Raw genomic sequence first — 13653 nt, forward strand, 5'->3', positions numbered from 1 at the left:
ACTACAGACACCGCAGAGGAGGATGAGGATCCTGGACACCCACTTTCTCATGCCCCTTTTGAGTCCAACCTTCACCCTCTGAGGGTCTGACTGGCTCTCTCCTCCTGTGGATTGTTTCCTCACCCCATGCTCACAGCCTCTCCCTGTGCCCACTGCTCCAAAACAAACCCCATGAGCCTCAGGCCCCAAAGCTCCAAACTGAGACCTCTGACCTTTAACCCACGCTGGAAGGTAGAAATGGACAGCAGGGCCAGGTCTTGTTGCTCCTCCGCATAGCGCACCAGGTACACATAGACAAGCTTCTTCACCTGGGGAAAGAGCAGGTTTCTAAGCAAGGACTGGTGTCTCACTCTGGAATGGCATCCCCCTGCCAGCTGCAGTACATGGGGAAGAACCCCATGAGAGAAGTATCCCCACGCTGCTCTGGGTCTCTCATCCTGACCCACATGCCATGCAGGGACATGTAGACAGTTTCCTCTGGGCCGGAGGACATTTCTGAGCAGGTCAATGGTTCTCCCTTACTCCCCACCCAGCTTGAGTTTATTCCCGGTAGAGGGGAGGGCGAGGTATCCCTCATTGGATAGTGCTTACCTCTATGTTCTTACAGGCTACATTCTTCACCACTGCAGGAAACAGGTCTGAGGCATTCTTCCCCCGGGCAATCATCTGGGGGGTGGGGGTGAGGTGTGGGGGGGGTGAGGTTAGGGGAAGACAAAGGGCAGAGGTATATCACTGATTAATGGAGGGTCCACAAGGTGCCCTCTGACACCCAGCCCCCGACCCCCGCCCAAAGGAGGCCCTCCCTTCCCCCTCACCGCCACAATCCTCTTCATGGCCTCCAGCTTGAGGGAGTCCTTGTTGCTGTCCAGCATCTCTTTAAGGTCATCATGCCTAGGCGGAAGCATAGTGAGTCAGGTAAGGCCACAAGGTCAGCGGGCTCATGAGGAGGACCCAGAGAGATAGAAGGAGCAAAGGACAGGGAAGGCTCAGGCAAAATCCCAACTATTAGAGAGGGAGCAGAGTGGGGCTGTTGGTAGTGGTGATGGTGGGAAAGAACAGCTCAGAGGGCTCGGAGCCATTCAGAACATAGAGCCAGCAGACCAGGAAGGGCTAAGGGTGGGAAGAGCTATGGACTCTGGTCAGGAAACAGGACCGTCTGGATGGGTGTAAGGACATCCAAACAAGAGCTGGATGCCCTTGCTTTGTCTGAGTGTGTTCTCAGGCCGTGACCCCACAGACACAACCTGATTTCAAGGATGGGATCCCAGAGACTCCACAGATAGGCTCAAAGCCCAGATCTGTCCCTCAGCTTTTAACAGTCATTCAGGGAAGCTATAAAGCCCTAGTGGGAGAAATCAAAGATGATTTGGATAAATGACCCCTCACTCTTGGCTGAGCATCATAAAGTTTACAACACCCGAACCAATAAATACATAGTTTCTATGAACTTCCACTGACATTTCAATGGGAGCATTTTGTCAAGCTTCATGAAGTGATGGTAAAACTCATCTGGGAAAATAAATCAGAAGGTTAAAAAAAATCTCCAGAAGCTGATGCCAGGGGCTTATGTGGAGAGCAAATCTTTTGAGAATGATGAGGGTAACGAATGTACAAATGTGCTTTACACAATTGATATATGTATGGATGTGATGAGTTGTATGAGTCCCCAATAAAATGATTTTTTAAAAATCTCCAGAGAATATGTGGGAGAAAATGACAGATCACCCTACTGGGCATAAAACGTGGCACCAGATTAAAAATAGGAAGTCAAAGGTCATGAGGGAAATGCCATGTATGGATCATGTGGCTCTATTAAATTCTCAACAAAACCAGACTCACTGTCATCAGGTCCAGTCTGACTCATAGTGACCCTACCAGTCAAGACAGAACCGCCCTGTGGGTTCTGAGATTGTTAACTTTATACAGGAATAGAAAGCCTTCCTCTCAAGGGGCAGTTGGTAGTTTTGAACTGCTGATTTAAATTTTTTTAATTTTATTTTAATAAATCATTTCCTTGGGGGCTCTTACAGTTCTTATAACAATCCATACATCAATTGTATCAAGCACATTTGTACATATGTTGCCATCATCATTTCCAAAACATTTTCTTTCTATTTGAGTCCTTGGTACCAGGTCCTCTTTTTTTTCCCCTCCCACCCTTGATAATTTATGTTATTTTTATTTTAATATTTTACACCCTCCTCTGGGTCCCTTCACCAAGGTTCTGTTGTCCCCTGGTAGGGTGTGTGTGTGAGGGGGGGGTATGTTGATCTTTGTGACCGTTTCCCCCTCGCCCCCACCTTCCCCTACCCTCCTGGTATCACTACTCTCATTATTGGTCCTGAGGGGTTTATTTGTCCTAGATTCTGTGTGTTCAGAGCTCTTATCTGTGCCAGTGTGCATGCTCTGGTCTAGCCAGATTTGTAAGATTGAACTGAGGTCATGATAGTGGGGGAGGGGGGTGCATTGGTGCATTAAAGAACTAGAGGAATGTTGTATGTTTCATTGGTGCGATACTGCACCCTGATGGACTTGTCTCTTTCTTGTGACCCTTCTGTGAGGGGCTGTCCAATTATCTACAGATGGTCTTTGGGTCTCCACTCTGCACCCCTGCATCAAAATGGTTGTTCGTTTTGGGTCTTCTGATGCCCGACACCTGATTCTATCAACACCTTGTGATCACACAGGCTTATGTGTTTCTTCCATGTGGGCTTTGTCACTTCCCTGCTAGATGGCTGCTTGTTTAACTTCAAGCCTTTAAGACCCCAGATGCTATATCTTGTAATAGCCGGGCACCATCAGCTTTCTTCACCACATTAGCTCATGAACCCGTTTTGTCTTCAGTGATCATGTGAGCATCACAGACTGCCAGGTTTTTAGAACAAAGTATTCTTGCATTGACAGAGGACATGAATAGAGGCCCAATGTCTGTCTGTCTGCTACCTTGATACTTGAAATATAAGTATATATACAGAGCCCTATATCCCTACCGCTCTATATTAATATATTTACATATGTGCATGCCGATGTGTATACCTCTGTCAGTGTCTTTTGCCTCCTATGAACTGCTGACATCATGGTTAGCAGTCCAACCCTCACCATTATGCCACCAAGGCTCCTTTAGGGACAGTTCACCACGGAAAAAGAAACCTTGTTCTTAAGTAAATGCTGTTTAGACAACCAACAGCAAGGAATTCTAACTTATACATGTTTCATGCCAAAATTCATTTCACATCTGTGGACTTAAACTGGTTTTTTTAATCGTTTTATTAGGGGCTCATACAACTCTTATCACAATCCATACATACATCAATGTGTAAAGCATATTTGTACATTTACTGCCCTCATCATTCTCAAAACATTTGCTCTCCACTAAGCCCCTGGCATCAGCTCCTCATTTTCCCCCTCCCTCCATGCTCCCTCATGAACCCTAGATAATTTTATAAATTATTAGTCATATCTTGCCCTGACCAACATCTCTCTTCACCTTTAAGCTGTTTTTAAGTATGGAAGAAGAATGGTGAAATTTTATTTTCAAGGGTCATAAAATTATTTGTGACAAGATGGCTATGTCGATTGTTTATAAGTTCGATTGTTTTTTAAACTTTGGTATGATAAAAAATGAAAATTAAGCAGTGAGGAGCCTGGGAGAGAGGTCAGTGGTTTGAGCGGCAGTCTGCTTCGATAGACATGGTGGCCTTGCACACTCCCTGGGGCTATTCTGCTCTGGCCTATAAAACCACTGTGAGTCAGACTTGACTTGCCAGCAGCAGGTCAGGTGGTGCAAATTAGTAACATGATCAGCTGCTATTCCAAAAGTTGGAGATTCAAGTCTACCCAGAGACACCTGAAAAGAAGGCCAGGTGATTTAGTTCTGAAAAATCAGCTATTGAAAACCCACAATTCTACTCTGACACACATGGGGTGGCCCCAAATCACAATCAACACTATGGCAATTAATGTTTTTTTTATTTTTGTTTTTAAAAGCAGCCAAAGGTAAATATTTGGGGTATGGTTTGTAAAATGCTTAAAGAGCTGATATGAATCTGAAAGAGCTATGCCCAGCGTTCACGGCCAGGGCTACGACAGGCCCATGCAACACCTGCTTGCCCCTGCAGGCACACCCAGCCCGAGTTGGTGTTTCCTACTTAGGGAGTAGAGCATGAACTGGTATCCCTTAGCCAGGCACCCTTGTGTAGCGAACAACCTAGCAGACCATACCTGGAGGTCCTGGAACTGAAAGTCAAAGAAGTAAACAGAATTTTCCAAAAAATCACGGAAAATGTGTGTATGCACAGCGGATGGGGTTGGAAGACAACGGGTACACCCGTATGTTGCCTAGACCATTGTAAATGTGGTGAGCAGCTCAAAAGCGAGGACCTGAGCATCCGCTGATCGCCCAGATCACACACATGAAGAGCCCAGGCCTGTGCACAGATTTTAAGCTAGGTGCAAGGACCTGGTCTTGGAGCATATTATCAATGGGAGAAATTAGGACATTGTGCTGCCGGCACATCGTTGAACATTTAGACACAACAGAAAGCCAGACAACGGTAGTCCTATTAGGAGAGGGGAGACCATGACAATAGTCATGAAGAGGCAAGCGTGACTGCTGCGGATGCGAAGAACTGAGGAAGGGATGAGTGCTAAGAGGAAGAAGAGAACCCGCCATAAACACACCTTGTCACAGTGGGGCAGAAATGCCGAGTGCCGCCTGGATAAACTCGCAAATGACAGGAGGGCTGGTGAGAAGCTGAGGCTGCAAGAATTTAGACTGCGTCTTTCCGGAAAAGGTTGCTTTTTTAAAGGGGAAGTAAGGTAGAAAGATGTGCCCCAGAACACAGAGGCTTGATAGCTGGCAAGTAAGAAGAGAAGAAGGCATCCACCCCTGGCCACTTTGATCTAAAACTTGGGAGGACACTCCTGAACTCCAGGGCACCTTCTACTCTCCCAGGAACTAGCCAGGGACGGGAGATCTTGTCAGCCCTAACAAACCAGGCTGTCAGTGCCTAAGGGCCGCTGGAGGATACACCGTTAGGCCATTGCCTGGGCCCAAGCCGTATTGAAGGTCTGAGAAGAATCAAAGAGCTGAGCACCACCTCCCCCAACAACAAACGTATACTGCACCTCCAGAATGCCCCCCCCCCATTACAGTCAGTTCAAATGCTCACAGATACCCTACACACCCCAACACCCTCACCAAACACATGTACCACCAACACATCCCTGCCACCCACATGTAACACGGATACTCCCACATCTCCCCCACAGGCACACTCACAACCTCTAGGGACATATCCCCCACAGGCTCACACAGCCAACCAGAAGCCAGTTGCCACCAAGTACATTTCAATTCATGGCAACCCAACATGTGTCATAGTGGAACTGTATGTCGTGGGGTTTCCAAGGACTAATTTTTCAGGAGGGTATTGCTAGACCACAGGGGCAGTGAGGTATCTGATGCGGCTCTTCTAGCCAAAGTCTCTAACTCCCACCCAACCTCACCTTTCCCTGCATAGATCTGGTAAGAAGGTGAGGGAAGATACTAATAGGATTCACCTGTGAGTAATTGAGACCAGGATTCCTTGGAATGCCATTCTGCTATGTCTAAAGTGAGCCCTCTAATAAGCAGGAGGAGGGATCTCATTACCAGGAATAGACAAGAGGGGAGCATGTCCTCTGGACCAGAGGTCCCTACACAGTGACCTTCCTGGGTCCAGAAAACCGCTGTACTACAGAGGAGCAGCCGCAGAATCAGGAGCCAGAGCAGGGAACAGAATGAGAAACTTCCCAGCCCACAGAGCAAGTTAAAATAGTGTTTTTGTGCAGGAGGCTGGCTTGTAGAGTGGGGTGCCTCTGGGCACTTAATTGGGGCAGGTGCATTTGCTGACCCATGGAAGAGGAGCTGAGAGCCTGCGGGTGGAGGCTTACAGCAGAGTGGTGTGCCCCTTTGGGCCTTGTTAACAGATCTGAAACTTTGTAACATGTCCTGGTAAACCTTGAGAATTTCTCAGACATAACTTCTGTAATAAACCCCTTCATGGTGAATTTTGTCCAAGTTTCTGAGTAGCCATTGCAATAGATATTAGAACCCAAAGAAGTCAGAGAACATCAATTAAGAGGCTGCACAGACCTATCTCCTAAAGACCCTCTAGGGCAGTGGCTCTCAACTTCCTCATGCGGCGACCCTTTCATACAGTTCTTCATGTTGTGGTGACCCCCAACCATAACATTATTTTCACTGTTACTTCTTCATAACTGTCATTTTGCTACTGTTATGAATTGTAATGTAAATATCTGATAGGCAGGATGAATTTTCATTGTTACAAATTGAACATGATTAGAGCATAGTGATTCATCACAAAACAATATGTAATTCTATATTGTGAGATATTTATTTCTAATTACAAAGAAATGAAATTTTGTTTTGAAGCATGGTGTGGCATGGGTAACAGTCTTCACGCCGGTTACTACTGTGTGGTCGTATCTGCATGTGGGCGGACCCGCCTGGAGACGGATAGAGGAGCGATGTCTGTGTTCCTAAGACCATCGGGAAACAATGTGTTTTCCGATGGTCTTAGGCAACCCCTGTGAAAGGGTCATTTGACTCCCAAAGGGGTTGCGACCCACAGGTTGAGAACCACTGCTCTAGGGAGACTTGAACCTCCAACCTAACAGCAGCTGCAAACATTAGCTGTTAAACTTCCACAAAACTTCACGACAGACACATCTTCAACCCCACAGAGGCACACTTGTAGACACATCCCCCGACACAGAAAAGCATCTACACCCCTATAGACATTTGCACACCTGATCGATTAATCGTTGCCATTGGACCGATTCCGACTCAGAGATCCCCTGTAGGACAAGGTATAATTGACACTGTGGGTTCCAGAGACTCTTTACTGGAGTAGAAAGCCTTGTCTTTTTCCCGCAGAGCAGCTCTTAGCCTCTGAGTCACCAGTGCTCATCACACAGAACCGTGTCCATATGCCTAGATGTACACACAGGCCACAGTCACACACACACACACACACACACACACACACACCAGGGTGCTTTAAAAAGGTCATGAAAAATGACAATAAATACATAGTGGAATTTTCCCACAAACTCCGAAATCCTTCCGTATGCCTTTTTGAGAAGCTTGGCCAATCCTCTTATTCAGCAAGTGGTCAGTGGGGTCCTATTTGAGATTCTGGATGATAAATTCAAGCTCAGAAGATCAAATACATCCAGCCTCAGGGATTCTCTGACTGCTTTCAGTGGAGTCAGGTGTGTGTGGGGTGGGGGGGTGGGGGGGGACAGGTCACTGCACAGGCCCGGTGGTCTCAGGTCATCTGGGGATGGCTTTCCTCTGGGCTTCAGTGGGAGGTGGACAGCGTTTTCAGACTCCTAGAACTCTGGGCATGCTCCAAAGTCCACTTCCTCACACCTGGGTGTCCTTTCCACACCCACAAATGCCACAGGCCCTTGTCAAATATGTAAGCCCCAGAGCATGGTGCTGGGTGGGGCACCCATACAACTCCCAAACACATTCCAGGCCACTGACGGTTCCGTCCTGGGAGAGGGGAATTGAGGGGTGGGAGAGACCACTGGGCATTAAACTGTACAGGCAGGACTGAAGGTCAAGCCAAGGGCAACCCCCCACCCCAACAGAGACAGCAGCACTCTCTTCTGGGGTGGGGTCTCCCAGGGTCTGTCCATCCATGCTACGGTTACCAGTTTATATTCCCACGAAGGAAGGGGAAGGAAGGGAGCGAAGCCCAGTAAAATCCTAGGCCAGGAAACCTGACTCTTCCACCATCAAGACTCTTCCACTGTCGGCTCCCCTTACACTGCTGCTCTCCCTCTGACCTGACTGCTGGCCTGGCCCAGAGGACCTTTCTTGGGGTGCCTAAAGAGTGAGGGGCTCCAACAAGGCAGCTCCCTCTCTCCCCAAGTTCCAAGTGGCTGTGGGTAGAAAGGAGGTGAGACGAGGCTGGCTGAACTCAATGTATGTTGGATCCTGCCCTCAAACTCTACCCGAACCCACCCAGCCCGGGCCTGAAAACAAAGCCAAACTCAGTGCCATCCCATCGATTCCAAATCTTAGGGCTCCTAATGGACAGGGTGGAACTCCCCCTGTGGGTCTCCGAGGCTGGAGTTCATTGCCAGAGTAGAAAGCCCTGTCTTTCTGCCACGATTGGCGGGTGGTTTCTCCCTGCTGCCCTTGCAGCTGACATCCAGCGCATAACCCCTATACCAAGTGGGGCTTCAACCCTCAAATATTTGACTCTTTTCCTCTCAGAGTCTTTGAGGTTCTCTTCATCTGCTCCCACGCATACTCAGTCCCCACATTCTTCCCCTTATGCAATGACCCCGAGCCCATTCAACCCTACTCCACACACACATACATACACCCTGGTTCCTAAACACTGCCCCAGTGCCTTTCCACCTGAGCAGCTGGGATCTGTAGAAGTCTGGGCTGCCAGTGGCCCAGGCCTTCCCAGCGTGGTGGGGTCCCCCCAGGGTTCCTCTGTACCGTAGTGGCTGGCTTTGGCTCTGGCCTTGGCCATGCTCTGGGCCAGGTCCTTCCAAGGATGCTTCTGGGATGGCATCTTCCTCTGGAGCCTGCAGCCACCGAAGCTCCTCTGGCTGGAGGGCCTGGTACCAGGGTGGGGGACCCCCTTCAGGGGTTAGCACAGGACTGGCAGCCTCCTGATCTGAGCCACTAGCCCCTCTGGCCCCTGGCCTCATCATGGCCCCTGGGAGCTGCAGGAATCGCTGCATCAGGCACTAGGTCCAGCTCAGGGATGAGGCTGAGCTGACTGAGCTGGCCCTTCAACACTGGCACCAGACAGCCCGCCCCCGAAACTCAGAAACCAGACACTGGCAGGGAGGAAGGCTCTGGTTTCCTTGTTAATGTTCAGCGGCAGGTCTCAAGAGAGGGGGGGGTAGGCAGGCTGGGGACTAGGCCTGCACCACCCCCATGCCCACACCACAGCTTGGTCTCCACCCTACAGAGCTTTACCTTGCTTATTCAGACTGAATCCTCCCGATCCTCTCAAGGCTCCTTGATTGCTTCCTTCCCATCAGCCTTCTCTCATTGTTACTGCCTTCCTATCGGGCCTAGACCCTGGTCCAGCTCCCCAAACCATATCCTTGGTCCTCTTGTCCCGCTGTCCTCCACTGTTCCCACCCTGCCAAGGACAGTTGGCTCCATATGCCAAGAGTCCCCCAAACCTCACTCACAGTCTTCCCCCTCGCTCAACACAACCTGCTTCTCAGAAAGTGAAAGGCCTAAACCAAAAGCCTCGGTCGCACCTTGCCTGGGACAGACTCAAAAACATCTACCTTTCCTCTCCCATCAACCCCCTCCTTTTATTCACTCCCTTTAGTCTAGTCCACAGGACTGGCTCCACCCCTTCCACAGTTAAACTTGCCCAGGCACTCCGATCCAAACAAAGCACAAGTGAAAATAGCCCAAGCCGAGCCAGAATTCCCCTTCAGCAGTTCCTTCTCTCCCTCCTTCTCTCCCTCCTTTCCTCCCTCCCTCCCTCCCTCTCTCTCTGCTCAGTAGCTATCTCTCCCCCTTTATAGAGAAATGTCTGGAAAGCAAAATTCCCATTCTGTGTGTTTTATGTGTTTACCATTTAATCCTCTGTTTGATTTTAATCTTTACACACTGATGAATTTTCAAGCTCTTTGCAATTTACATTTAAATGACTCAGCAAAAACATATGTACAAACAAAAATCTATATGGTTAACAGACCCAGCAATACTGGGTATATATCTTTGGGTATATATCCCAAAGAAATAAGAGAAAGAACAGGTATAGACCTGGGCTCTCCATTATTGAATCAAGATGAAGCATATACTGATGATGGTTTTTCTATTATTCACTCAATAGCCCTGTATGGTTAAAATTGTACAAAATAAAATGTTGGGGGTTGCGGGGCCTAAGTCCCATTCTCTTTGCTTCCCTAGAACTGGTCTCCCAGGGCAGGCAGTTGAGTACAGGCAGGGACTGACCATATCAATCCCAATGGTCCTGACTTTCTTCCCTTGCTTTATTTAACCTCCATGGGAAATGGCACTCCTGACCACTTCCTCCTCCTGGAAACCACATTTTATTCCCCGCTGCCTTTTGACGCATGTCTTCTCCATTCTTGTGAAGCACTTCCTCTTTTTTCTCTGATCACCCCTAATGTTGGAATCCTCAGGGTTCAGATTTAGGCCTTGTCTGAACCCATTTTACATACTTTCTCTGGGTGATTTCCACTTCCTTCTGTGGCTTTGATCAACAAATACATGTTAAGTCCCTAGTGCAGTGGTTCTCAACCTGTGGGTCAAGATCCCTTTGGGGATCAAACGACTCTTTCACTGGGGTCACCCAATTCATAGCAGTAGCAAAATTAGTTATGAGGTAGCAACAAAAATAATTTTATGGCTGGGGGGGGTCACCACACCATGAGGAGCTGTATTAAAGGGTTACAGCATTAGGAAGGTTGAAACTATCGCCGTAGTGTCTCCTCTGGAATTCAAATCCTAACAGTCAGTTACTTGGATGTCCCAGAGAGTCTACAATTTCAGCCTGTCCAAAGTTGGACTCAACATTCAGCACCAACAAAGCCCACATGGAAGAAGCACGCTAGCCTGTGTGATCACTAGTGTCAAAGGGATAAGGTATCAGACATCAAAGAACAAAAAATCAAATCATTGAGAATGAGGGGGAGTGCAGATTGGGGACCCAAGACCCATCTGTAGCTGGACATCCCCTTACAGAAGGGTCCTGGGAGGGAGACAAGCCAGTCAGGGTGTAGTGCAGCAAGGATGAAATGTACAACTTTCCTCTAATTCCTAAATGCTTCCTCCCCCCAACCCCCCTCAACTATCATGATCCCAATTCTACCTTGCAGATCTGTCTAGACCAGAGGGTGTACACTGGTGCAGATGGGAGCTGGAAGCATGGGAAATCCAGGACAGATGATCCCTTCAGGACCAGTGCTGAAAGTAGCAATACCGGGAGGGTGGAGAAAGGGTGGGTGGAAAGGGGGAACCGATTACAAGGATCTACATATAACCTCCTCCCTGGCGGATGGACGATGGAAGGGTGGGTGAAGGGAGATATCGGACAGTGTAAGACATGAACACACAAATGTGCTTAACACAATGTATAAGAGTTGTAAGAGTCTCCAATAAAGTGATTTATTTGAGAGAAGAAAAAACAAGAACAGCACCATCACGTAACCAGTTGCCTGGACTAGTAGTCTGAGTATCCTTCTTGGCAGCCCCTTTCTCCCATTGGATTTATCTTGAGATCTGTGACTTCTACCTCTGCCAAAACAAGCCCAACAAAACCCAAATCCACTGCCATCAAGTGTATACCGACTCATAGGCACCCTGTGTAGGGTTTCTGAGACTGTGAGTCTTTATGGGATCAGACAATCTCATCTTTCTACTTCGCAGTGGCTGGTGGGTATCAACTTCGGAACTTATAGTTGGTAGCACAAAGCATAACCAACTCCAGCCCCAGGACTCCCTCAAACCCTCTGCCACTCCCACAGGTGAAGGGCATCATCCTGGTGAGACTGTCAACTTCAACACACGCTTACATGTTTCTAGCCATTGGTGCAGTTCACTTCCAATCACTTCATAGAAAGATCACTGAGATCCCTCTACCATGCTTATATGAGTATGTCACCTACCTAGAGCCTTCAAGAGGCTCCCTTCCCGACCGCTAACATTTGCTTGCTCTGGTTTTGGCCACTCTAGCGACTTGCACTGTGATTCTGCTTACAGTGTATTTGTACCTACAAAACCTGCTGCTAGTGCTCCTTGGTCATCCACCTTTGTACAAGATCTTTGCCTGGAAGAACCGCCGCCCAGTCTCGGGTGACCCATGTTACAGAGAATAGCTCCACAGGGTTTTCTAGGTTGTGATCCTTAAAGAAGCAGATCACTAGGCCTTTGCCGCTGGGTGAGCTGTGTTGAACTGCCAACCTTTAGGTTAGTAGTTGAGTGCAAACCACCTAGGGACCTCAGGCCTTGGCAGCAAACAGCTCCCCAGCCATGGAGTAGATTCTGACTCATAGCAACCCTGTATGACGGAGCGGAACCGCTCCAGAGGCTTGCAGGGGCTGTAACTCTTTCCGAAGCGGACTGCCACATTTCTCTCTTGCAGAGCCACAAATAAAGCTTGAGGTTTACAGCCCCACGTGCTCAACCCACTGCACCACCATTGCTCTGGCCCTTAATAACTGTTTACTTTAGAATTTAGGAATGAAAGAATGCTTGAGAATCTAAGCTGGAGGGAAGAGTAGGAATTTGAGGTAGGGAACTACAGGGCCAAGGTGGGAGCCCAAGTGGGAGTTCGGCATGCGAAGCAGGGAGGAGAACACGGGGACTCAGCGGAAGGAAAATGAATCGCCTGGAGGGGCCAAGCCTGGTACGCTCTGGGTCTAGGTGCAGATCCCGCCATCTGGTCGCGAACCCAGGCTCCAATTTACCCACTGTGGCCCCCTCCTCCATGTTGCTTTGGATTCACCAGACCCCGCCCCAAAGAGGCGGGGAACAGAAGACCAAACCCCACAAACGAGCTGGCTGGCCCATCCCCCACCGTCCCCTCCCCCTCCCCCGCTCCCAGGTCCCAGACCAGGCTCCCCTCGGAGGAAGGGTGCAGACTTGAAAGGAGCGGAGGGGCAAGGCTGGAGACTCGCGGCCGGCCGGGCCTGGGGCGGGAGGGGGGGCCGGCCGGGTTTCCCGGCCGCGCGGCCGGGGCGGGGCCTGGGCTGGGCCTCGGCGGGCTGGGTCCCGGCGCTGTCCATGGTACCAGCACGGTCCCGCCCAGGCCAGGCCCTTCGGCCGACCCTCCCGGCTAGCCCTCACCGCTTGTAGTCCGAGGAGAAGATGCCGCCGCTCGCTGGATCGTGGCCATACTCGGGCTCCCCGGGGCCGGCGGAGCCGCCCTTGTCTTCGCTGTAGGCTGGGGAGGCCGACATTGAGCTTCTCCGGGGAGGAGGCTTGTGAGGCCGGGATGCGGCTGGGGCAGAGAAAGGGATCGCAGGCCGGACCGGCGAGGTCGGCTGCGCGGCCCGGCCCGGGCTCTGCAGAAGACGCCAACTACGGAGGCGGAGGCTGGGCACGGATTTATCAATCAGGCCGGCGCGTTGAAGCTCTTAAAGGCACCGGCGCCGGCGGGGCGGAGGGCGTGTCCACGGAGAGGGTAGAAGGGGCGGTGCAGCAGGTCTGGCCCCGCCCCAATCCCGCAGAAATCTCCTCCAGGAAGGACCGGCCTTTCAGCCTTCAGGTCGGAGGCTGCTGGACGTACGACTGTGCCCGCTTTTGAAGGTTGCATCTCACCATCCCCTATCCCTTGGGCCTTTCGACTCTAGGAACTAGGCTCATCCCAGCATATGCCCACCCATGCATGTGGAGTGAGAAGGGACGGTTCAGCCCGCAGATAAGCAGGTCCTAGGAAGGAAGGAGGCTCCGCACTCAGAGACCTAAAGATGCTCCCTCTCTCTCCCTCCATTTTTTTTCTTTTGAACCTAGACCCTGATTTCTCAGCTGGCAGTCAGGAGGCTTTTGAAAGTCCGTGGAATTTGAGGAGGGAGGACTGGTGTAGAAGCAGCGGGCTGAGGTCCTAGAGATGGGGGAAGATACAGAAG

General features: G+C 50.0%; 1 protein-coding gene across 1 annotated transcript in view; it reads right to left on the reverse strand.

The window, feature by feature from the left end:
- The window catches only part of AP3B2 (adaptor related protein complex 3 subunit beta 2), a 34607-nt gene extending 21561 nt beyond the window's left edge, over nucleotides 1–13046 (reverse strand). Inside the window, exons 1-4 of the mRNA XM_075557490.1 lie at nucleotides 12872–13046; nucleotides 816–891; nucleotides 592–666; nucleotides 213–308 (exon numbers count right to left, since the gene is read on the reverse strand). Of these exons, the coding sequence (XP_075413605.1) occupies nucleotides 213–308; nucleotides 592–666; nucleotides 816–891; nucleotides 12872–12984 (360 nt within the window). The 5' untranslated portion in view covers nucleotides 12985–13046. The remainder of the gene's footprint in view (nucleotides 1–212; nucleotides 309–591; nucleotides 667–815; nucleotides 892–12871) is intronic.
- Nucleotides 13047–13653: the final 607 nt, after the last annotated feature.

The sequence above is a fragment of the Tenrec ecaudatus genome, chromosome 9 (genome assembly GCF_050624435.1).
Source record: "Tenrec ecaudatus isolate mTenEca1 chromosome 9, mTenEca1.hap1, whole genome shotgun sequence".
NCBI lineage: Eukaryota > Metazoa > Chordata > Mammalia > Afrosoricida > Tenrecidae > Tenrec > Tenrec ecaudatus.